Source organism: Elephas maximus, chromosome 8 (assembly GCF_024166365.1).
Source record: "Elephas maximus indicus isolate mEleMax1 chromosome 8, mEleMax1 primary haplotype, whole genome shotgun sequence".
NCBI classification, from domain to species: domain Eukaryota; kingdom Metazoa; phylum Chordata; class Mammalia; order Proboscidea; family Elephantidae; genus Elephas; species Elephas maximus.
In genome coordinates this window covers 28,407,073-28,432,820 of record NC_064826.1, presented here as the reverse complement: position 1 = coordinate 28,432,820, position 25,748 = coordinate 28,407,073, and the positions used below count along the sequence as shown (strand labels likewise).

At 41.8% G+C, this 25,748-nt stretch overlaps 1 protein-coding gene across 1 annotated transcript; it reads left to right on the top strand.

The window, feature by feature from the left end:
• The first annotated feature begins 12,994 nt into the window (after positions 1-12,994).
• WNT16 (Wnt family member 16) lies at positions 12,995-25,189 on the top strand. Its single transcript, XM_049893873.1, has 4 exons — positions 12,995-13,222; positions 13,371-13,615; positions 15,854-16,140; positions 23,903-25,189. The coding sequence occupies exons 1-4, from the start codon at positions 13,002-13,004 to the stop codon at positions 24,365-24,367; spliced, it is 1,218 nt and encodes a 405-aa protein (XP_049749830.1). The 5' UTR covers positions 12,995-13,001; the 3' UTR covers positions 24,368-25,189.
• Positions 25,190-25,748: the final 559 nt, after the last annotated feature.

Here is a 25,748-nt window from a genome sequence, read left to right as displayed (position 1 = left end):
AGCATTCTACCCATCTGCTCCTATATCCACAGAATTTAATAAGATCCTCACAACCAAAAAAAACAAAAATTGTTTTGTTTTGCTATATTAAGTGGAAGAATGAATTATTAAAGAAATATGTACAATATAATACTTTTGTATAAAATATATACATGCAAGGACAAAAGTCAAGAACACATACTAAAATGTCAACAGTGACTATCTCTGGTTTAGGCTTACAGTATCTCTGGTCATGGATTTTCTTCTTGCTTATTAGAATATTCTAATCTTTCTACAATAAACAAGCATTAATATGTGGTTAACTTTTTAAAAAAATCATCAAGATATTTAAAAAGTCAGATTATATACAAAAATGAAAACAATCTAAGAATTCTTGACACTGAATGAACTTAATCAATAACAATGAATAAGACCAAGAAAAATGTCTTTCAAGATTGTGGAATTTCTGATTAAAGATTAGGGCTTGTACATGAATATTTACTTTTGCTCTTTTCCCAAAAGTCTACTAGAACTCCAGTAAATTTAATTTTAAAGGGAATATACCCAAAAGACCGGGAGAAAGATGCGGCAGTCTGCTTCTGTAAAGATTTACAGCCTTGGAAATGTTATGGGGCAGTTCTACTCTGTCCTATAGGGTTGCTATGAGTCGGAATTGACTCAACAGCAGTGGGTGTGGTTTTGATTTATACCCAAAAGACAAAGAAGAAGAAAATCAGCAACAGTAATAAAATTTAGAAAACTGGAAAGCAGATGACTGAGTGATAAGTGAATTATCAGACTCCAGCAAGCTGAACCCTAAGCCATTAGTGAAGAAGGCCAAGGAGCAGCCTGTTTGACACCACAGAATTTCCAGTCTTTGGCACAATGGTTGTGCAGGGCTGCTAACCAAAAGGTCCGCAATTTGAACCCACCCAGCAGCTCTGTGGGACAAAGTCCAGGCAATTTGCTTCCATAAAGATTACAGTCAAGAAAACCTTATGGGGCAGTTCTACTCTGTCACATGGGGTTACTATGAGTCGGAAGCGACTCGACGGCACATGTAACAGGAAGGGCAAGTAGGGTTGAAAACCAAACCAAACCCATTGCTGTCGAGTCATTTTCAACTCACAGTGACCTTATAGGACAGGGTAGAACTGCCCCATAAGGTTTCCAAGGGGCAACTGGTGGATTTGAACTGCCAACCTTTTGGTTAGAGCTCGTAGCTCTTAACCATTGCACCACCAGGGCTCCAAAAATATGAGAATTGGTTGAAAGTTTAGAAAGCAGTTGGAGCCTCCAGATTGCTTACTCCGCTACAGAGAGCTTAACAAGTGTTCTGCAACAGCCTAGCAGAAGACTGTGTATCTCCTCCCTGAAGAGTACAAACCAGGGGGCATGTGCACTGAAGGACTCCAGGAAAGGTAAGTACGCGGATAACATACTTAAAAAAAAAAAAATTAGATAATGATTTCTGAAATCTCAAAAGCCCTCTATCAGACTATTAGACTGAAGAACATTAGCCAACGTCATCAAAACAGGGGACCAAAAAGTCTGTTCTGGGGAAACTGACCAGCCTGAGATAAGACACCACTCTACTGACCTTGAAGATTCCCCCAACAAAATGACCCATCCAGATCACCCAGAGATGAAATTCAAAGTTGATAAGTCCCACCCACATGCTCAGAGCTTCTAACTGGCTTTTAAGTATCCCACTGGTAATCATGAATAACCACCAAAAATTATCAGAGATGAAGCAAGTAGAATAAGGCAGCTGGGAAAAAGCAGAAGGGAGAAAATTTCAAAAAACATCATTGATTTTCTGGTAGGCAGAATAATGGCCCTCTAAGACAGAGGGGACACCCTGGTGGCATTGTGGCTAAGTATGGCTGCTAAGCAAGAGGTTGGCAGTTCAAATCCACCAGGCGCTCCTTGGAAACTCTATGGGGCAGTTCAACTCTGTCCTATAGGGTCGCTATGAATCGGAATCGACTCAGTGGCAGTGGGTTTGGATTTGGGTTTAAAGACAGAGTACATGTGTGGAGAGAGTATGAGGGGGTGAAGCAGAGAAAATCCTCTATTTCCATAGTGGAAAGTTGCAGATGACGCCTCAAATTAAAAAAATGAAGAAGTAGCAATGTAAGTATGGATTTAGCAAATTGGAGGAAAATATCAAAAGAATCAGCTAGAAGAGCTGAAAGCTGTTCCTTCTGGGAAGTGGTAAATGGCAAGAAGGGAATGTGAAATTGCTGTTTTTCATTACAAAACATAAAATTGTTTAATTACTTTCTACATGTGGTTTTTAAATATCTATGGTTTTATCACAATTTTGGAGCCCTGGTGGCATAGTGGAAACCTTGGTGGCATAGTGGTTAGTTGCTACGGCTGCTAACCAAGAGGTCAGCAGTTCGAATCCGCCAGGCACTCCTCGGAAACTATCGGGCAGTTCTACTCTGTCCTAAAGTGTTGCTGAGTCAGAAGTGATTCAACAGCACCTAACGACATCAGAATTTTAGTCTCTAATTCACTGCCGTCAAGTCGATTTCCGACTCATAGCGACCCCATAGAACAGAGTAGAACTGCCCCATAGAGTTTCCAAGGAACGCCTGGCAGATTCAAACTGCTGACCTTTTGGTTAGCAGCCGTAGCACTTAACCACTTTTGTAGGAGGATCATTTTATATGAGTTATTTTGCAAAGTTCCACTGATACTCTGCTGTAGTTTTTGTTAGATTACTGAGCAATACAAGTTAAATATAAGCAAAGGGGGCACAGAGAGATTCCACGACTCACCAAGGGTTACTGCATAAAACTCAGCAGGAAAGATAAACAATCCTGAGCTTAATCTTCCTAAGTGGTTCTTCTGTTTTCTTCAGCTATGACATATATTTATAACTTCCAGCTCCGTTCTTTTGTTCATTTTTGAATTCCAAGTCAAGACACACCTTAAAACAGGCAATTAACAAAAATAACCTTCCATCCTAAGTGTTATCAAATGACTTAAATTATCTGGGAAAAAATTACAGCATTTTTCTTACTAGGCAATCACAAGCAACTGTAACATGTTCTGTCTAGTTTGGCAATTTATGCAATCTATCTTTTTTATCAACAAATAATTGGGCAAATTAAAGGAATCAAAATATTTATGCAGTATTTTTATGAGCACCTAAACACATCAATAGTGCAAAATATTTCTCAAGTTTAGCCTACTGGTTTTAAGCCACCTGTTGATCGTCTTGAAACCCTGGTGGTGTAGTGGTTAAGTACTATGGCTGCTAACCAGGAGGTCAGCAGTTCCAATCCGCCAGATGCTCCTTGGAAATTCTATGGGGCAGTTCTACTCTGTCCTATAGGGTCGCTATGAGTTGGAATGGACTCGATGGCAGTGGGTTTGGTTTGGTTTTGGTTGATCGTCTATCCTGTGATTTATCTTCATCCAATTTCCTTATCTCATATTGATTACTCTAGGCCACCCAATACGCTTCCGGGCCACACGTCTCAGATGACAATGTGTGAGAGGTCATGAGTTAATTTCACTGTTCCTGAAGAAATTACAAACAGAAAAATAAGCCGAACAGTGTGTTCTACCATTAAAATAAGTAGAGGTGGACATTATTCAAGGGCACTAGGGTTTTTGGTAAAATCATCCCCTCTCCTCTTCTGGGTTAACCTGTACAGTTGAGGGTGGCTGATAATAGAAAAGACACTGTCTCACCATGGATTCCAAGTACAGAAGCAGGTAGCAGTCGATGAACACTGATTCTCTCTATACTAACAACAAGGAGCCCTAGCAGCGCAACAGTTCAGCGTTCAACTGCTAACCCAAAAGTTGGCGGTTTGAACCCACCTAGTGGCTCTGTGAGAGAAAGACCTGGTGATCTGCTCCAGAAAATATGAGGCAGTTCCACCAGAGAGGAACTGGGGTTGCTAGGAGTTGAAATCAAGTAAATGGCACCTAACAACAACATATTAACCACAAAAGGGTCCCTGGGTGGCACAAACAGGCTGCACTGAACTACTAACCTAAAGCTTGGTTGTTCAAACCTAGCCAGGGGTGCTGCAGAAGCCTGGTGATCTGCTTCCATAAAAGTTCTGCCAAGAAAACCCTGAGGAGTAGTTCAATGCCTCAGAATCTGTTCAACAGCAATGGGTTTCGGGGTTTTTTTTTGGGGGGGGGATACTAACCACTCCCTATTTAAAAAAATTATAAAATGTTGCCATCCAGTCGATTCCAACTCTTAGTGACCCTACAGGACAGGACAGAACTGCCCTACATAGTTTCCAAGGAGCACCTGGTGGATTTGAACTGCCGATGTTTTGGTTAGCAGCTGTAGCAATTACCCACTATGCCATCAGGGTTTTCAACCACTCCCTATACAGCTGCTAATTATCATTACATACCTTGTCTTCTCTAAAGAACAGTTGAGAATATTTGCATCATAGTTTTCCTCCCTGTAGCTTCTATGAAGGCCCTTAACCTGCCTTTCTATTTGGAGGATTTGGCACACTACATTTTACAGTAGGTAGCAGGACTTCTACATTTGTTTGCCAACTGTGCCTCCCCATCACCAGGTATTTTCCTAAATGCTGCTATGCCAATTTTTTTTTTTTTTTTTTACATATTCCTGTAAAAAATTAGCACAGTGCGCTTACAAAAATACCTCGGGAAGGGCATGGTTGGCAAACAAACGTAGGAGCTGCTCATTATTTTCGTAAAAATATGGTAATTAACTTGCTCTCTCTGCCTAAAGAAGTAAAGACTTCCTCCAACATTTTTGTGCTCTCATTTCCTTCTTCTCTGGTGAGGAAACCTGTACCTTATTCCCTACCTCATTAGTGGCTCCTTCCCTGGAAGAAAAAATAGTCAATCGGTCCCCATCATCAGTGCGTGCCACAAAAGCAATATGGCTACACCCTTCCTCTTCGTAGACTTTGGACGTGCTCAAGTGGAGCATGCGCTCCTCTCACTTCCGGTTGTCTCTACTTGCCCGTTTCTCTCAGGTCCGGCTTCTCATCCCGGATGGATATATTAAATCAGTCTTGCTTCATTGTCCTTCCTGTCTTCAATTCACGGTGAAGGAACAGGAAACTTCACTTTGTATAGTCTAGCTCTGCTAGGAAGCCTTACACATAATAAAACTGATACTTTGCCCAAACTGGTTCAGTTCTCTCTGCGCATGCTTTATTCATCAGAACCCCTGGGGCAGGGAGGAGGGTGAAGTATGAAGGGTAAGTTTCCGGCACTGAACCCCACCCTGGACTGCCAGCAATTACTATAAGATGAAGATACGCTGAGGGCCAAATCAGTTCCTGAAGCGAAACTCCTTCCATCCAAAGTCTGTCATAACTCAGTTAACCTATAAGGCAAATATTAGTTCTCTCCCCAAAACAGCATTAAAAGTGGCTCCACAATATTTGTCTGGTGCTGGTTTCATGAGTGTACCCTGGGGACTCCAGACAATACATTGGTGCTAAAGTAGCAACTGGAATCTTTTACCCAGTCGGCTGGACTCTGACTCTCTTCTGGCGTGTGGCCCAGTATATCAATATTGTGGTTTTCAGCCCACTTTGGAAGCTGCTTCACTAAGCCATGTGACAACCCCAGAAGTTGGTTTGGCACCAGAAGACTTCATCAGATTGCGAACTTAAAAGCCTCAAGTCAGCTGTTTTTGTATTGATGCCTCCCTTCCCGTAATCATTCACAGAAGGTGAGAGGGTTGCAGTTGGAACACACCTCGCACCCATTACACAGTTTGTGTTTATGTCTCTGAACCCTCATAAATCTTCTGGGCTCTGAGCACTTGCCTACTTAAATAAAGGCATTCACTGGAGGAAACTCCAGTGAGATTTTGAGTTATTAGCCCAGCTCAACAACCTTACCTGGAAGGAGCACATGGCAAGGCTATAGATTTGTCAGAAAGATTTAAGAGCATCACTTTATTTACTGTTTTTAACACTTGCAGAAGCCAAAGCTGTGAATACTCCAGATATAGCCATCTGGTGGTCCTCTTGGAACTGGTGTAAATCACGTACCACATACGAATGCAATGTAGTGGGTACAAGTCATGGCAAATTTCCAATTGAAAAGTGGCAAATTAGTAGATTATGTCAATGCTGACAGCTCTCAACTTAATGCTTCATTGATTCCACTGTGCCTGTGAGAGATTCCTTGTCTGTTAAAACAATAATCACACAGCTATTATTGAATACCTACTAAGCATTCAGCCCTGTGGTGGTCAATGGGGAGATGCAAAAGAATTACTCATACTCCTTGATTTGAGGACATTTATAATCTAATCAGAGTTCCTGGGTGGTGCAAAGGGCTAACAGAAAGGTTAGCAATCCGAATCCACCCAAAGGTTCCTCGAAAGAAAGTCCTTGGTGATCTACTTCTGAAAAATCAGCCACTGAAAACACTACAGTGCACAGTCTTGCTCTGACACACATGGGGTTGCCATGAGTCAGAAGAGATTTGACGGCAACTATTTTTTGTTTTTACCCCCCTGGTTGCATAATCTAATCCATGACTTAAAATTAAGGCATATTAAGCCATAAGAAAGCAAAGGTGAATTAAATGATAATTGTTGTGGTAGGGACCTCAGGCAATGTTGGATTTGAACATAGAGGAGCACTAAAATGGTTAATTGTGGAAGGTTTCATGAAGTGGTATGACCCCCAAAACAAAACAAAAATGAGTAAGTGGGCTTGGATAAGTGGAAAGGACAAAGTTCTATGTATGGAAACAATATGTGTCAAGAAATAGAGATAGAAATATGCTAGTCTTGCATTTGGAACAGGGAAGAAAGAAACTGGGCTGCCTAAGGAGAGTATGAGGAAGTAGAGAGAATTTAAACCAGAAATACATGCTGTGGAAAAATTCTGAATGAAGTATTTTAGAAATCAAAGCAAAGGACTTAAAAATTGATGTAGAAGTAAATAGGAAGTGGTTGAAAATTTCAATCAGGAATGTGAAAAAATTAAGGTTAAGTTTAAATGTGATTTACCTCAACGTGAAGATTGAGATGTGAGTAAACACCAAACGGCACTTGTTGCTTGGTCAAACTTAATAATCTCCACTTTGGCCTGCCATCCACCCATAAACAGAACAGTACTAAACCAAAAAAACCTGTTGTCAGTCAATTCTGACTCATGGTGACCCCATGTGTTACAGAGCAGAGCTGCTCCAAGAATTGTCTTGGCTGTAATCTTTGCCAAAGCAGATTGTCAGACCTTTCTTCATGGTGCCGTTGAGTGGGTTACAACCGCCAGCCTTTAGGTTTGTTGTCGTTAGGTGCCACCCAGTCAGTTCTGAAACATAGCAACCTTACGTATAACAGAATGAAACATTGCCCTGTCCTGCACCATCCTCACAATCATATCAGACAATGTTCTGCTGTCATCCATAAGGTTTTCACTGGCTAATTTTTATCAGGAGTAAATCACCAGGTCCTTCTTCCTAGTCTGCCTTAGTCTGGAAGCTCTGCTGAAACCTGTCACCAGGTGGGTGACAGCTGGTATTTGAAATACCGGTGGCATAGCTTCCAGCATCACAGCAATACACAAGCCACCACAGTATAACAAACTGACAGGCAGGTGGTTTGTAGCCGAGAACAAACAGTTTGCACCATCCAGGGAGCCAATGAGGACAGTAACCATTGGTTAAACATAGGAACAACAACCTTGAACGTAAAAGCTGCTGTTTTGACTGGCATTTTTTGACTGACGAACATTTGTGACAACAGAGAAATTCAGTACAGTTATGAATTTCTGTAGAATAAAATAGACACTGTCAGTTCTTTCTAAATGATTTTTACCTAGACATTTTCTCACTTAGAATTTGAGACTAGGTTGTTTTAGTAAAAACCTCCAGGAAGAGCAAATTTATTTTTCCATTATAGACTGCCCAGTGCTCAATCCATAAGCATTATTCTAAAAAATGTAAATGTCAGATTTTCCAAGTAGTTTTTTTTTGATAACTCATTAAAATCTATAGTAATGTATAAATTCAGGGAGTTGTTTTGTTTGGCGAAGTTCAGGATAATTTTTTGAAAGGGGCGTTCAGAAAATCAACCCTCTCCACGTGTTTCCCTTTTGTATGTTTAGCTTACCTGTGTTCTCTGGGGAACAGTGACCACTTGCCTTTTCCAGGATTGTCTTTATTTTTAGTCCCTCATTCCAAAAAGGTTGCATAATCTCTACAAACACTGTTAGAGATAAGCCACTTTCTACTAAGGCTTCTTTAACCTGAATTCCTCGAACAAGTAAACAAAAAACTTGTAACTTTCTGAGTTTTGGAAATTTAAAAAGCAAGATGTCACCCCTTCCCAATTCCTGCTCTTACTCTGGGACTGTCGTTGGTCTCTCCTCTCTTCCTCCAAGTCTGTCATTCCTAGGGGCTTTTCATGCCACCAAAGGACAGCAGGGCAACCAGAATGCCATTCTCCACCCCCTCCTGAGAGCCAGTGGTCACAAGTCTGTGCTCTGTTCCATGGTGGTAGCATCCAGGTGGAAGTTAAAATAGAATGGATGGGGACCCAGTTATGTAAGAAGTCACCTCTGGTCTTCTGTTCTATCATGGGAGTTAAGACCAGCTGGGGTGCTTCTGGTATCAGTTTCCAGTACATGAGTCTCTGTGATCTGCAGCAGAAATTCTTACAACAGGGCCCTTAGAAGTCTTGTCCTCTGATGGGTTGCCAGAGGCAGAGTCCAAGGCATATCTCTGCAGGCAGGCTTTTTTTTTACAGTTTCCCAGGGACTAAGAGAGAACTACCAGAAGGAACTGGCTCCCCTGGGTTCTACAACTAGTAATCTACAACTGCCTTGGAGGGGAGGTGAGATTTGTTGCTGGCCAGCTACTTATCTGGTTCAATTGGCTCAGTTGGTCAGAGATGACCAAGGGTCACAGATTCAGTCCTTCGAGAGAGCTCCTTTGTATGAAATGAATGTGCTTGAAGTCCTGGCTATCTCTCTCCTGAATCCCTTTTCAGAATATAGCTCAAAAACTGTGCAAATGTGGAGTCATAAGGTGCTCTATCTTTATTTATTGTGCTTTAAGTGAAAGTTTACAAATCAAGTCAGTCTCTCATATAAAAAGTTATACACACCTTGCTATGTACTCCTAGCTGCTCTCCCCCTAATGAGACACCACATTCCTCCTCTCCACTGTGTATTCCCTGTGTCCATTCAACCAGCTTCTGTCCCCCTCTTCTTTCTCATCTTGCCTCCAGACAAGAGTCGCCCACATATTCTCAAGTGTCTACTTGAGCCAAGAAGCTCATTCCTCACCAGTATCATTATCTCTCTTATAGTTCAGTCCAATCCCTGCCTGAAGAGTTGGCTTCAGAAATGGTTCCAGTCTTGGGCTAACAAAGGGTCCAGGGACCATGACCTCCAGGGTCCCTCTAGTCTCCATCAGACCATTAAGTCTGGTCTTTTTACAAGAATTTGAATCTGCATCCCACTGTTCTCCTGCTCCATTCTCTGTTGTGTTCCCACTGTTCTCCTGCTCCATCTCTGTTGTGTTCCCTGTCAGGGCACTGATAGGCAGTAGCTGGGCACCATCTAGTTTTTCTGGACTCAGGCTGATGAAGTCTCTGGTTTATGTGGCCCTTTCTGCCTCTTGGGCTCATCTTTATGTGGTGCTTTATCTTAACAGCATTAACCAAGTTTTAGGTAGCTGGTCTCAGATCATGAGATGACAGTATTAGCTCCCATTTATAGAATGACTAATGCTATGATATTAATGTTATAGGGGACAGAATAATTATTTGAATGGAGGTATCTGTGAGCTGTGATGTAAGGAATCATGGCCCCCAAATGAAAAATTTTGGCTTAAAGTCTACTGATCTGGGATTTGGTCAGGGAAACAAACAAAAAAGCAATGTTGTTATTGTTGTTAGGTGCCATCGAGTCAGTTCTGACTCATAGCGACCCTACATACAACAGAACAAAACACTGCCCAGTCCTGCTCCATCCTCACAATCATTGTTATGCTTGAGCTTATTGTTGCAGCCATCGCATCAATCTGTCTCATTGAGGGTCTTCCTCTTTTTCACTGATCCTCGTGGTTTAGGTTATGTATTAGCAGTATGTTGCGGTGGAAAGAATAGGGCCTCTGAAATAAGACTAATTTTTGATTCTGCTGTTTACTACCTGAGTGACCTTGAATGTTTCTTAATGTCTGAGCTCATTTCCTTATTTATAAAATGAGTATCGATTGCATATTATGAGAATTGTTGGGGAATGGAGATTTTTTGTGTATGGAGAAAGAATGATAGAGAGAGAATGCTGGAGAGTCATAGGAGGTACTCAATACATCACAGATCCCAATACCTGGCACAAAACAGGCAAGCAAATGTCTGTTCAATGAATGAAAAGCCTTCTTCAGCTGGGCCTACTCCTGGAAACACATCTTTCTTGCTTTAGGAGGTAGGAACAGAAGGACCCCTAAGACCCTAAGCTGCACAGAGAGATTGAGGACCACACAGGCACTGAAACTGTGCCCTGGATTTGAAAATGGTTGACCCAGTAGTCTTCAGCTCTAGCATACTCTGTGTGCTCCTCTGAAGGCTTAGTCTGGATGCCTGGACAGTGCCGGATCCTTAGACTGATAACAAAGGCAACATTCAAGTGACTCCCCTAGACTAGATTAAGCAACCGCCCTATATGTGCTCCTGACACACTATACTTCCTTCATTTACCACACTGTATTGTAATTGCCTGCTCACTGCCAGCCTTGCCAACTAGGCTGTGAATTCTACAACCATTTGGTCAATTCTATCCCCACTATCTAAACAATAGTAGAGGCTCAATATATATTTTTAAGTAAAAAAAAAAAAAAAAATCAAACAATCTCCTTGAAACATCTACCATTGTTGGCCCTAAAACCTGCCTAGAGTATTGATGCTCTCCACCTCCTAGTCCCAAGGGCTCTTGTACCCTCCTTCCCACACCCCAGCCCTGCCCCCTTTAGTAGAAGTTGCTTCTCAAATTTAAACATTTAGGCCACTTAGGTGTCTGCTCAGGGTGTGTCTCATCATGTTTCCCCACTCATAAGTGTTCAGAAAAAGGATCTAACGTCAAGGCTTGATGCTCAGGTACAGCAGTGAATGTGCCGTGGTCTATCTCTCAGAGAAGCTCACAGAATAAAGTAAGTTCAGAAGCGGATTCTAATTTTCAGAGAAGCCACTAGTCATTAGCCAGAATGTTTCTGGATCAGTAACTGCACCCTATCATCAATCCCACCCTCTAAAAATTACAATGTGTCTTTAGGACCTAGTACATAATATACTCTCAATAAATATTTGTTGGATAAAGGAATGAAGAGGGTATCCTGGGAACTTCAGGGAGCATTCATTGCTCTGGGTTGGTATAGGAGAAAGGCAGCAAATACTATCAAATTCTTTACATGAATAAGTCTGGATTCCAGTACTAGTCTCCACCCTGAGAATTTACCGACATTTCAGAAGTTCTTTGAGGTGCCGATGATGCCTCTCTGAAATATGTCCCAACCCCAACTGAGGCAGGGCTACCTGATAAGTACAGCTAAGCATGTTCCACTTGCCCTCAGTGTCTCACAGGTACCCTTCCAACCTGCCAACCACTGGTTCACTGACCTCCCTACCAGGTACCACAACACCCCCCTATTCTGAACTTACTGAACTGGCTCCAAAGAGTGCTCTGCGGGATTCCACCATCTCCTTTATTAATAATCTCAAATTATTTTGTTTTGTCTTGTCTCCATGACTGGTTTGAATACTTGATGGAAGGGATCTTGTATTTAAAAACTCCCACAGTTCTGGGTGTATTAAAAAAAAAAAAAAAAACAGTTGCCATAGAATCAGTTTGACTCATGGTGACCCCACGTGTGTCAGAGTAGAACTGTGCTCTACAGAGTTTTCAATGGCTGGGCTTTCAGAGGCTGTGACCTTGGGAAGTAGATTGGCAGACCCTTCTTCTGTGGAGCCTCTGGGTGGATTCAGTTGCCAGCCCTTCAGTTAGTGGCCAAGCTCTTAATCATTTGCACCACCCATTATTTATCATCAATGTATGGCCTTGTCCCAGGTCTCCAGGACAGACATAGTGTGGGACTGGGGAGATGGATAAGAACACCCCACATCTATTCTAGAGCTCTCTGGAGGGTTTCCTTCTTTGTCTGCCCTTCATCTGCTGCCTGGGACTGACGGCAGTGCTCTCAAGGACTTCAGGAAATAAGACATCAAAGGAAAAAGAAATCACAGAATACAACTTAAACATGGTAGAATTAAATCCTTAGCTAGAACCTTCCTTTTCCCTAAAAATTAATGCATATGTAAATGAAGACTATTGTTATAAGCCTTGCAGCATTTCACCGTCCTCTGAAGTCTGTGGCAAGTTAAGACCTCACGCAGGGCGCTGAAAGGTCAACTGGTTTGCTACCAATTCTGACTCAGAAAAGATCATTCTCCTGTGAGGTGAGGGGGAGGAAAGAAAGCGCGGCTAGGGGGCAGTGAGATTTTCCAAACACTCCACCCAGAGGGAAGTCCAAATGGGACTGCTGTGGGTGGAACTCAAGGACATCTCCCATCAAACCCAAGCCTTCCGCCAGGGTTGCTAAAACAGAAGCGCCCTCATCAGTCTTCTGGTTGAATTAAGCCCCTTCCAGCGAAGACCCGCATCCAGGAGCTGGGACAAACGCAGAGGTCAAGACACAGCAGGGCCTGGACCAGCTGTCCGGGAGCGAGCCCCCCACGGAGCCTGCTCTTAGCCAATGGGAGCCCGAGGGCCCGGGATGATGACCTGCGGGGCCAATCAGGCGCCAGGGTGGCTAGGGGGAGGAGATGGGAGGAGAGCCCAGGGCCATGGAGACGCAGCTCCAGTCGCAGAAGTTTTCTCACCTTGGAATGCGAGGGCCGCTCCCGCATCTCCTGCACCTCTCCAACTCCGCGCAGGAGGAGGGCCCCTCACTGCTTTCTCCACCCCCTCACTCGGCGCCCGGCAAGCGAGAGGAGACTGCAGAGAGCCCCTAGCACGGCGGGACTTCTTTTTATGTTGCATGCAGGGAGGAAGAGGGCGAGGACAACTTGGTGCCGGGGACTGACCTCTGGCCTGGCGGTTCTGGGCGGAGAGAACGGACAAGAAGTGGCTGGGACTGGGGGACTCCATGCGGGGGCCATGGACAGAGCAGCGCTCCTGGGCCTGCCCCGCCTGTGCGCACTGTGGGCAGCCCTGCTCGCGCTGTTCCCCTGCGGAGCCCAAGGAAACTGGATGTGAGTATGGGGGCAGCCGGGGCGACGGGGTAGGTGGCAAAGGGGTGTCCAGCCCCAGGAGACTTTCACCTGAGCGGGAGAAGAGGGGCGGGGACCCTTGGGAGGGGAGCAGGGAGAGGCTGACCCTGGGGACGGCCATGTCCTACAGGTGGCTGGGCATCGCCTCCTTCGGGGTTCCGGAGAAGCTGGGCTGCGCCAACTTGCCGCTGAGCAGCCGCCAGAAGGAGCTGTGCAAGAGGAAGCCGTACCTGTTGCCCAGCATCCGCGAGGGCGCGCGCCTGGGCGTCCAGGAGTGCAGGAACCAGTTCAGGCACGAGCGATGGAACTGCATGGTCGCCGCCGCCTCCGCCCCGTCCGCCGCCAGCTCAGTCTTCGGCTACGAGCTGAGCAGCGGTGAGTCCTGGGACCCGTAGTGCTGTCGCGGGACGGTGGCAGGTGGGGCAGGGTGGGGGGAGGCAGCGACAATCCCGCCAATTTCCTCTGAATAAAGGAAATAGTGTTGGAGTGATTCCCTTGCTCTGTAAATCCCGAAAGAGGCCGTTGAGTGAACGGGAAAGGAGCCCTGGTGTGCAAACGGTTAACTGTTCACCTGCTAACCAAAGGTTCGCGGTTCAAGCCCATCCAGCGGTGCTGCGAGAGAAAGACCTGGCGATGTGCTCCCGCAAAGATTATAGCCTAGAAAACCCTGTGGGGCAGTTCTACTCTGTCACACAGAGTCTCTCTAAGTCTAAATGGACCCCACGGCCCACAACAACTAGCGGATGGGAATTGCGGGGAGCGAGGGAGGTCAGAGACCAGAGCTGGGGTGCAGGTGCGGAGCGGGAAGGGCTGGCATCCAGGTGCTGAGCCGGGAGCTTGGGGGCTGTAACTCTTTCTCCCTCCCGCGGCGCCCTGCCAGAGTTGGGGAAAGCTCTGACTTTCCTACCCCGTCGACCCCCTGGACCCTGTAGCGCCCCGCTATGTAGGTGACCAGCTGGAGAAACATGAGGTCGGTGGCAGGGAATGCCGCCGCGGCATCTGCTTTGATTTAACCGGCTCACTGCGCACCGAGCCTTGCATAAGTAAGTGGCTCATTGCAGCGAAGCCCCACGTTTGTAAGCTCCTCGAAGAGCCGGGTTGACGAAATAATGGTGACTTTAAGACAGACTGTCCTGGACAACCCGAGGGCGGCAAACCTGAGCAAGACTACTTTGGCTCTCTCCTCTCTTCTCTTTTCCCTCTCTCTCTTCCCTCCTCGGTGTACATCCCCAGCTCGGGAAGCTGCAAGAAAACAAAGTTTCGCTTCCACGTGCGTGGTGACTTGGTAAGGATACAGATACAGGGAGGCAGGATTGTTGCATAAATATGAGCAGATGCAAACAGTTTCAGGACTCGGGCGCTGAAAGGTTCGTTGTCGTTTTTCATGTTCATTTCCGTTCGCCCTCCACCTTTGACCCTTCCTCGCCGGGTCGCAACACACACCACGCCAAAGCAGCGCATTTCCCCCGCTGCGTTTTGGCCGGCACACCCTTCCGAAGGAGCCCTGACCTCCTGCAGGAAAAGAAAAGAAAAAAAAAAAGATGTGTTCTTCACAGTTGCTGAAATGCAGAGGCATCATCCGCTGTTGAAAAGGTTTATTGGGCCACGGGCGTGAAACTGTTTCTCCTCCAATCTAAACATCTCGCAAGAGGAAAAAAAAATAGTCGCCTGCTGAGTCCCTTCTAGTCTGTTTTGTTAATGTTTTAATGGAGCTTTACTTTTCTAAGATTTGAGCTCAAACTCTACTGTAGGTGTGCTAAATACAGATTTTTCAATATCCAATACTTTTCATAATTTTTTTTTGCTAGTAGCATTTTAATTATTTTACCTTTGATTGCCTTTAAGACTATATTAAATGTTTAACTGGTTTATGTAAACATCGGTGATTATTATTCACAATACCCTAACCAAAACCCGTTGCCTTTGAGTCGATTCCCTACGGAACAGAGTAGGCTTTCCAAGGAGCACCTGGTGGATTCGAACTGCGGACCTTTTGGTTAGCAGCCATAGCACTTAACCACTACCCCACCAGTGTTTTTATCAATAAATTGCCTGAAGGAGGGCTAATCTTCAATGTGAAAGTAAACTGACGTTTATTTACTAATTGTTTTTGGACTTTGCTTCATCTTGATTTGCATTCTAATTTACATTGTTTTTGACAGCAAAAATCACACCAAATTTTTCAGTGAGTGTTTTGTAATAACATTTAAAATTTCAAAAGAAAGGTAATCTGGTTTCCTTTGGGTGTTATATTACCATTTACAGTATCCATGCAAAAGATTTTACACTCAACAGGTATTTATTGAGCTGTTACTCTGTATTAAGCACTGAGCTAGGTGCTGGCACACATTAATAATGTCATTATTGCATGAATAATGACATTAAACAATGCCATAATATATGACAGTCCCTCAAGTGGAATACTGAAAATTAACATTGCTGTTTTTTTTAAAGACCAGAATAGGAAATCTGCCTTTCTAATGAGTACTCATTAAAGCATCCATTGTCAGCACTTGGAAATATTACTTCTCTGATAGGATGAGTGGGAGGCTTTGTTCAGAGCATTGACAGCTATAGTGGCTCTCTAATTTAGGGATGTATGTTTTATTCTAGGCACCAAGGAAACAGCGTTCATTCATGCCGTGATGGCTGCTGGCCTGGTGCATTCTGTGACAAGGTCGTGCAGTGCAGGCAACATGACAGAATGTTCCTGTGATACCACCTTGCAGAACGGCGGCTCGGCCAGCGAAGGCTGGCACTGGGGGGGCTGCTCCGATGATGTCCAGTATGGCATGTGGTTCAGCAGAAGGTTCCTCGATTCCCCCATCAGAAACACCACGGAAAAGGAAAGCCAAGCTCTGTTAGCAATGAACCTGCATAACAATGAAGCGGGAAGGCAGGTATGTATTAGAAAATGGAATAAAAATCCAGGGGCTTTAGGTAAATTTTTAACACCACATTTACACGTCTGGGTGAAACTAAGTGGTTTAAAAACCAAACACCTGCAGTCTGAGAATCATATGGATTCCTTCATTAGTGTGTATTCACCACACTGGGTTAGCATAGGTCTCCATGTGATGTGAGCTGGATCCTGTGATAGAAGGTGTTTATATACCTTGTATACCTGAGATATTAGTTATAAAATAATAGATGTAGAAGTGCCTGTTGGGTTACATGGTTACTTCCCCTTAGCTGATTAGTGGCAGAGCCCGAATAGGATTGACAGTGTCTGCCTTTCTACTGGGGCTAAATCAGAATTCATTTCCCCCAATTTGAATATTGATTAATTTTTTACATCTATTTTTTAGTGAGCAGTGACTCCAAAACATGTTATCAGTGTTGTCCATACTTTCTCTAGCAAACATTTCTTGAGTGCACTAAGGGAATACACAGCCCTTAACTAATATTTTTTGTAAAGCAAATTTTTTCAGTAGAAATAGTTATCTTATTATAAAGTACTGAAGCTTTATTGTAAAAATTCATAAAATACAGATGAATGTAAAGAAGACAATAGATATAATTGTATATAGATATTTTAAAATAGAGATGTACTGAAGATTGAAGGGAGTCAAATTTGAAGAACTACCACCTAATTAACCTTTTTTAGGTGTTGTGATTTTCTTTTTTTACATTAAGTTTTCCTAAAATAGAGTACATTTGTGGCTTTATTTAACTTTTATATCTTTACATTAATGAATATTGACACAATACAGTTTGGGTTCTCCAACACAGTTGAAATGAATTACATAGTAACTTTTAAGCAGGGCTTTGAACCGGTTCTTTCGGGTTCAAACCCCTGCTGAGAATTTGCATCTCCACCCCCAGATATACTGAATCAGAACCTACATTTTAGCAAGATCCCCAGGTGATTCTTATGTAAAATAGACTTTGAGACTCACTGCTGTACTGGTGGTTTTCAGAAGTGGTCCCTAACCAGCAGCATTAGCATAGCCTTTGAAACTGGTTGGCAGCCCTGCTTTTAAAACAGTTAAACCGATGTTGTAATAACCTTTCTAGGATAGGAATATCAGCACATATCCTATAATATTGTAAATATCCAATAAACTGTAAAGGTCCCAAAGTAGTCACTGCAGGGTGCCCAATTCTCCTGAAATAAAATAAGTTGCACTATCTCTCAGGAATATTTAAAGTATATGTTGCGTTTGTTTTACATTTTTGGAAAGTAAATAAATGGAACCCATTCAGTGTAGTTTCAAGTTCCAGCCAGTTTTCTTTACTTAAACTGCTCTGCTTTTAAAAACAAAAACAGAAATCTCAATAAATCTATCACCTTAACGCTTGTATCAGCTAAAAAATAGTGAAGCAGAAAGTTAGTAAGTAGCTATGTAAGATTTTCATATTTTTGTTTAGAAATTTTAATTTATTTTATCTTGCTAGAAAGCAATGGCTCTTTTCCTTAAAGTTTTACTTAAAAAAAAAAAAATCTTGAATGAGTCGTGGCTTCGATTTAAATATCCAATAAAGGACTTTTTATTATTTCTAATGTTATTTCTAAAGAGGTGAAATATAGTGAACATATGTTCTTTAAAACTCTAGGTTTAAACTAGAGAAAATCATCAAAATATATCAAAATAACATTTTAAAAACAAGAAAATAATTGGATGAATATTTATTATTAATATATACCTTAAGCCTTCTTTTGCCATGCTTTAAAAATTTAGTAGAGATTTCAAATGAAGTTAACCAGAAAATAAAACTAAGAAACTTATGCTGTGACAAGTTCTCTGTAAATAAAGTCACCTCTGAAATTATGAAAATCCCTAAGGCGTTCTAAAATGTATTTTTATTACTAATATTAGGCAACTATTTAGCTTTATTCTGTTTTGTGTGTTCTTTTCAAATTAGGTAGCAGTGTTTTCCTCTGTAACTGTTAACTTTGGTCGTAAAATATCATTTATATTCTAACTGTATTAAAAGCATACAGCATCAATTTTAATCCACCCCTTGTTGGCAAAAAAACAATTTTCTCCCATTACCTAGGTTTTTGCCATTATTCTAATTATACAGAAAATAATTGAGTGTAGGAATATATACACAATGTTAAGTAAATTTCAGTTTTCTGTACAGAAAGCTTCCCCCTCCCCCCCCCCCACGTTATTCTAGATGGAACCTTAAAGTGTTACCAAATATTTACCTGGATATATTTAGAGCCCTACAGTGGTATTTTTGTTAGTCTTTTCTTATGAAGTATTACAATTCAAAACATTTCAGTATTTTTCTTTCCATTGGTGTGGGGGAAAAAAAAATTAGGTTTCCAGGTTATCATCCAAAATGGAAGAGCAATCAACTCAACTTTCAATACTGGCAATTAGGATTTTAATCTAATAGGCATATTCTGAATAAAGTTCAAGGTCTGCATTCAATTGAGTTGTTGATTTTCCTAGTCTCAAAATCCCCAAACTCAAAATGTAGGAAAGGGTTCAGAGAAATGTGGGTACTGGCGCTTAGTAGTGCTATGAGCAGGATAGATGATTTTCTAACCGCTGACCTTAAATACCCTGAATCCCACTTGGTTTCTGACACCATTCCTAAAGTTATGGCTCCAAGAATAATGTTGCTGAATGGTGATTGGCTAACAGAATGATGTGATGTCTTCCAGGGGCAGAACTACTGAGAATAATGTGACTTGGAATATTTATGGATATTTCTTTTGGTGTGCTTAAAATATTTCCATTCTTCCCATGTCCACCTCAGAAACTTTCAAGTTTCCCTACCCCATAATTTGTTTTATGATGAGTAACTCAAAAGAGTGGGAAGGGCCTGACCCCAAATTTTCATTGACCTGTTTCAAGAATATTTATAAGCAGTTGAACAACACACACATGTTTTGCTTCTCAGCAGGTTAAAATATATTTTTGGACAGAAAGCAACAAAATGGGTCAGAGGAATAGAAATTTGACATCCAACCATCCAACCGCATGTTGCAGTTTTCATTAAAAACTTAAACAGATCATCTGATAGTTGACAAAATGAAACATTAGTCACAAAATGTTCCACCACTGCTTTCTGGCCATTTCTGTCAAGTTTGGATAAAGCAATGTCCTAGAAAAAAAATCACCACCCCCTGCAATACATCTGAGTCAAAATTGTCATAGCCGTCAGTATTTAGACCAATTCCCAAGCAGTTTTCATTTTTACATAAAACATATTTTGCATATCAAGGACTTCAATTTTAATGATACATCCTTCCTATTTCACTTCCTTCAAAATTGATCAAACCAGAACATACACAAGGAGCCTGGTAGATTAAATGCCACCCTCCTAATTCCTCCCCCATAGTTTAAAAATATTCCACCAAAATGTGAACATCTGTTTGCAATAGTTAACAAAACATTCCTCTGTTAATATCGTTATAAACCTTAACAACTCAACTAGAGTAGAGAAAGGAATTTGCTCATAACCACACACAAGTCATTCCGTTGCTATTCTCTTACTTATCCTGTTACCGGAAAATGGCTGTACCATCTCTGCAGTTCAGGGTGGCTGTTTCACATTAATTAAGAGTCCTAGCTGGAAAGTTCCAGAATGTACTTTTTTTCTGGAGTGTTCATGCAATTTCCTAAAATGTTCTTGTATTTTCCTCTTTTGTTTTTCTCTGTTATACTAAAATTATCCTCCTGCACCTAAAGACTGTATATCATGTATCACCGACTTTCCTTAGGTAAAACAAGTATCTTAACCACACTGTTGATTTTTCTGTAAAATTGGAATAATAGCAAGTATAGGTTCATTAAGCACCTACTATGTGCAATGCAAAAGGAGCCCTAGTGCTACAATGGATAAGTGCTCTGCTACTAATCGAAAGGTTGACAGTTCGAACCCACCAGCCACTCCAGGGAAGAAAAGACCTGGTCGTCTGTTCCCGTAAACATCAGAGCCTAGGAAACCCTTTGGGGCAGTTCTACTCTATCCTATAGGGTCACTATGAGTGCGAATCAACTCAATGGCACACGACAACAGCATGTGCAAGGCAGTTCTTTGTATTATAAAACTAAATCGAGTAAAACAGTTTATGAATGTGCTTTGCAAAGCCCTAAGTTCTGTAGAGTTAAACTGTGTGTGTATGTGCGCGCGCGCACCCTGGAACTCTACATTTCATCAGATTCTCTCGGTGGTGATTACCTTATGGTGATTACATTGCTTTCTTTTAATCCCTATCTGTACAAGTTCCTTCCTTGGCATATTATGGGGGCATCGTCATTCAAACTGCATGTCAATTTTATTGGGATTCTTCTCCTTGAAGTTCATTTATCTATCTTTGAATATTCCTAAGATAAAAATACCATTTCTTTTCTTAGACTTATTGTTAAGGATGCTAACAATTCAAAGATAATGGAATAAAACTTAAAAAAAAGTCATCTCTGAAAATTTATAGTTAACTATAAATACTTAAAAAAAGCTAGATTGCTATCTAGGAAAATCCCTCCCATGTGTTATAATAAAATTCAGAAGATGATATAACTGAATTAAAAAAATCAGTTTCTGTTTATCCGTCAAACTTGGGAAACAGTGTGTCACTCTGTGGACCCACACTGTGATGGACAAGGCTAAGGCTGGGGAATTAGAGGAGAACCAGGCTGGCTCAAGGTCTCCCAATACCATTGACCTCCCAACCATAACTCTTTGGTTTAAGAACCCATTAACCCATTGTCGTCGACTCAATTCTGACTCACAGGTAAAACTGCCCCATTGTGTTCCCGAGGAGCGACTGGTAGATTCGAACTGCCGACCTTTTGGTTAGCAGCTGAGCTCTTAACCACTGTGCCACCAGGGCTTCAGCTGGCTTAAGAAGGTGATTTTTATTAGTTCCTTCAGATTCAGGTTAGCAATAAAGGATGACTTAAAACTGTTGAAGTGAGCTGGATTAATCATTTCATAAGTATTTGGTGAGCACCCAGTCTGCCCTCTACCCTTTGCAAATTGGCAACACCTTACAGGGTGTCTGACTTGGTCAATAAGAGAAAATGCCGGCTCCTCAGCCATAGGGAGAGGCAGCTTTAAATTACGAACTGATCGTTAGGACCGTTGATTCCATTTAAACATATAAACATGCATTAATGCTTAGATGTTTGGCTTTCTTAGGACAATTTGTTTTATCACTTAGCAGTGATTGAACTCTTTTTTTGTCATATACTTCAAGCACTTATAATCTGAACAACGTTAGGCAAATTGCACTAACTCGAACATTTATTTGCCTGAAGAATTTTTAAAGAATTGAGGGCTTTACGAATATCAGATGTCATAAACTGAACTGGAGAAACCTGTATGCCATGCTTTGTAAACGGTTTTGATACTATTGAAGGGTGCCTTTTACCTGGGTTAAGAAGAAAGAGACAAATCTATTAGCTTCTCAGTTTTGTGAATTCAAAAAGAGCACACGTGCCATCTTCTATAAAAGACAGGATTTAAATATTCTGTTTATTATTTTAAACACTAATAGGAAGTATCAAGCATTGCACACAAATCAATACCATATGCTCTCCTTTGAGATTGTAAGTCTATTATAAATTGTTTAAAATACTGTCTCGTTTGATAGTTCAGAAAACTTTGTTAATTTGTTAGAATATGTAACATTCCTCAAACATGTCAATGTTAGATTTGGTACAAAAAATCTCTGTCATTTTATAGTTTTGATAAGAGCTGTAAGTGGAATTTAAGCTGTGAGCTTTTCCCTTTCTTTGGTGAGATTACACACATGATTTCCAAGTTATCGAATGGATGGATCCATCTGTCGTTTTACCCAGCATGTTGACAGAACGTCAGCTCTACAGCTAGTCCTGACGATTTATTAATCCGCTCTGCCATCCTCTGGGAATTGAAGGAAACTATGCTGGCTAGCCTGGTATGTAAGAGAGGAGAGCCCTGAAACTTTTGAAATCTCTGTATTGTTTTCTCTCCGTTAGCCCCATTTGAAATGTTATCTCAACTCTTACTGTACTTTCTTTTCCAGAGCAAGGGGGCATTTATTTAAATCTTGATGGATGCCAGGCAGTGGGCTATTACAAATATATGTAATCTAATTTAATTAATTCTTCTCTCTGTGTAAACTAAACTCAGCACTTAGAATGGAAAAATTACATATATATCATCCTCTTTCTATGTTAGGATGGCACTACTGATTCAACGAGGATAGGACATATGTTTTGAGTTTATTTTCGGGAAGTGGAGAAGAATTTGCTGGGAGCAAACACACTTCCCAGCCCTTTCTCCTTATGACCAATTTCAGATGGTTAGTCAGGGTTTCTCATGTGGTTTATGACCTGAGGACAGGGAGTTCCACCCACCCCCATGAATGTAATGACTTTTATTTACAGGGCTCAAACTGGGAACTTGCGACACAATCAGTAGGTCTCATCCCAAACTGTTCATGTGACTCATGTGAGCAGTTTTTTGTTTTGCTTTGTTTTTTTTTAAATACCATTGCCTGGACCCGACCGATTAAATCAGAATCTCAGGTGTTCAAGCCTTGGTTCATTTGCAAAGTTCCATAGGTGTTTCTATGTACTGCGAGAGCGGAGGGCTGCTGTATCAGTGGAGCCCTGGGGTGCAGTGGTTAAGAGCTGGCTGCTAACCAAAAGGTCAGCAGTTCGAATCTACTGCCACGCCTTGGAAACCCTATGGGGCGGGGGGCAGTTTTACTCTGTCCTATAGGATCGCTCTGAGTAGGAATCAACTGGACAGCAACAGGTTTGGTTTGTTTTTTGGGCTCTATCTTTTTATCAGTGCTTCTCAGACTTTGCTATACAAACCGATCTCCTGGTGATCCTGTTAAAATCCAGCATCTGATTCTGGAATTCTGGAGAGGGGTCTGACAGTCTGCATTTCTAACAAGTGACACTTGTTCTACCGGTCCATGGATCACACTCTGAGTAGGAAGGTGCTAATGGTAAGCAACATAGGAGCATGAGCACCCTCCTACACCCAAAATTAGACAGGGAATTAGGAATAAAAACTGTCTTTTGTTATTTCGGAGAGTCTCTGATAAAAATATCAGCCTAGTCTACACTTACCAGAGCCCTGGTGGTACAGTGGTTAAGAGCTCAGCTGCTAACCAAAGGGTCAGCAGTTTGAATCCACCATCCACTCCTTGGAAACCCTGTGGGGCAGTTCTACTCTGTCCAGTAGGGTCCTATGAGTCAGAATGGACTTGAGGGCAGTGGCTTTTTTTCAGGTCTACACTCAGTGGCACTTGGAAAGGTTTGCTCCAAGGGTCCAAAGAAGCACAAAACATTTGAACCCAAGCAACCTTAAAGATGCTTTAAAGAAAAAAAAAAAAAAAAAAAAAACCTGTAAGTTTAAAAAGAAACCCTGATGGTACAGTGGTTAAGCCCCACGCTGCTAACCACAGGGTCTGTGGTTGGAACCCACCAGGCTCCACAGGAGAAAGAGGTGGCAGTCTGCCTCCATAAAGATTTACGGCCTTGGAAACCCGAAGGGCCAGTTCCACTCTGTCCTGCAGGGTCACTATGAGTTGGAATCAACTTGATGGCAATGGGTTTTTTACAAGTATAAGTTCAAAATTCGCATTTTTTTGCAGGAGAAAACAAACTCAGAAAGCTAAGTGATTGGGTTGGCTGTATTTCTGCTGTAGAATGAAACACTTGGTGAATGATGTTTGAACACAATTACTGTTGGTTTCAGGCTGTTGCCAAGTTGATGTCCGTAGACTGCCGCTGCCACGGGGTTTCAGGCTCCTGCGCTGTGAGGACATGCTGGAAAACCATGTCTTCTTTCGAAAAGATCGGTCATTTGTTGAAGGACAAATATGAAAACAGTATCCAAATCTCAGACAAAATAAAGAAGAAAATGCGCAGGAGAGATAAAGACCAGAGAAAAATACCGATCCGCAAGGATGATCTGGTCTATGTTAATAAGTCTCCCAACTACTGTGTAGAGAATAAGAAACTGGGGATCCCGGGGACACAAGGCAGAGAATGCAACCGCACGTCAGAGGGTGCCGATGGGTGCAACCTCCTGTGCTGTGGCCGAGGCTACAACACTCACGTGGTCCGGCACGTGGAAAGGTGTGAGTGTAAGTTTATCTGGTGCTGCTATGTCCGATGCAGGAGGTGTGAAAGCATGACTGACGTCCACACCTGCAAGTAACCACACCATCCAGCCTTGGACAAGACTACCCAGTGACACACAGCTAGAGTGCAACCCACAGGGTATCCCAACTGTGCAGGGCTGGTGACGTTGACTCCTGTGCCAAGATCCCCAGATCCTTGGACTTCTCAGAGTTTCCTTTACCTGATCGACATCCAATCACATAGGAAGCATGTGGCTTTTCTTGGTATTCCAAAGTTTAAAAGGTTTGGCTTCATCTTTTGGTGATTTGAGAACTATATATTGACATACAAGGGAGACGGCCGGTCTCCAAGGCAAGAAAGACCAAGTAGAGCGTCCTCATGCTGGAAGACCTGGCTTATACTCAGAAGAAGATCCTCAACTATGGACTCAGTAATACTCTGTGAATATTAGACACTTTTAAAAGACACCTCTTATAGCAGCAAGGGGCGTAAACATGAATCTCATTTACTCTCTTGGTATTTTAGATGAAGAAATCATCCTAAGTGTTGGTGCAAAGAAACAGAGAAGAGATCTTTGAAAAGTTAACAGAAGCCATGCTTATTTGCCCTCCCCTGAACTTCAAAAGAAGAGTGGTTTAAAGGAATTTTCATAAATGACACAATAGCTCTGGAAAGTGTTTGTGAGAGATGTTTAGTAACAAAAGGAAAGAAACAAAATGTGGAAAAAAAATGCATAATGTGGATTTTAAGTGCCTTTTCATCAGGAGAACTTACCTAGAAAAATGCCAGCAAAGTATATAGCAATCTTTGATTTGGGGATTTATAGTTCAATCACAGACCAATTTGCACTGTTAAAAACCCAGCTCTGAGATACTGGGGTCAGAGGGATCCTAAAAACATGTAGAAAAATGACATTTAGAGATAAAAAATTTAAAGGCCTCTAAAATATTGTAAGGAAAAAAGTACCTTTAAATGTGCAAAGATAGCATTTTGTATTTTGCTAAAGAAAAGTTTTATATTTTGTTAATACAGTATTTAAGTTATAGAATATATTAAAACTTAAGACATGTATTGCCAAAAGCTAAAGCAATAAGATTATCTCTGAAATAAGATTAGCTTGGGTTTTTTTTTTTTTCATACTATTAACTGACTTTTTTTACATTGAAAAAGAAGTTGAGTAGTTATACAGATGTGTATTTCTTGCTAAAATGACAGCTTTTTATATGTCACAGATTAAAATGTATTGCAAAATTTTGAGAATTGTGTTATTTCAGCAGTCAGATTAATTGGATTCTCTTTTCACATTAAAAGTTATGCTTAATTTGCAAGGTTATTTCTAACAGATTATACAGTAAAGATCTTACATGGAAAAAAAGAAGCTAAATCAGAATAACGATTAATTTGTGGATTTAATATCCTGGGTATTTATTATGTTGTATGTAATGCTGTGTTTCCAT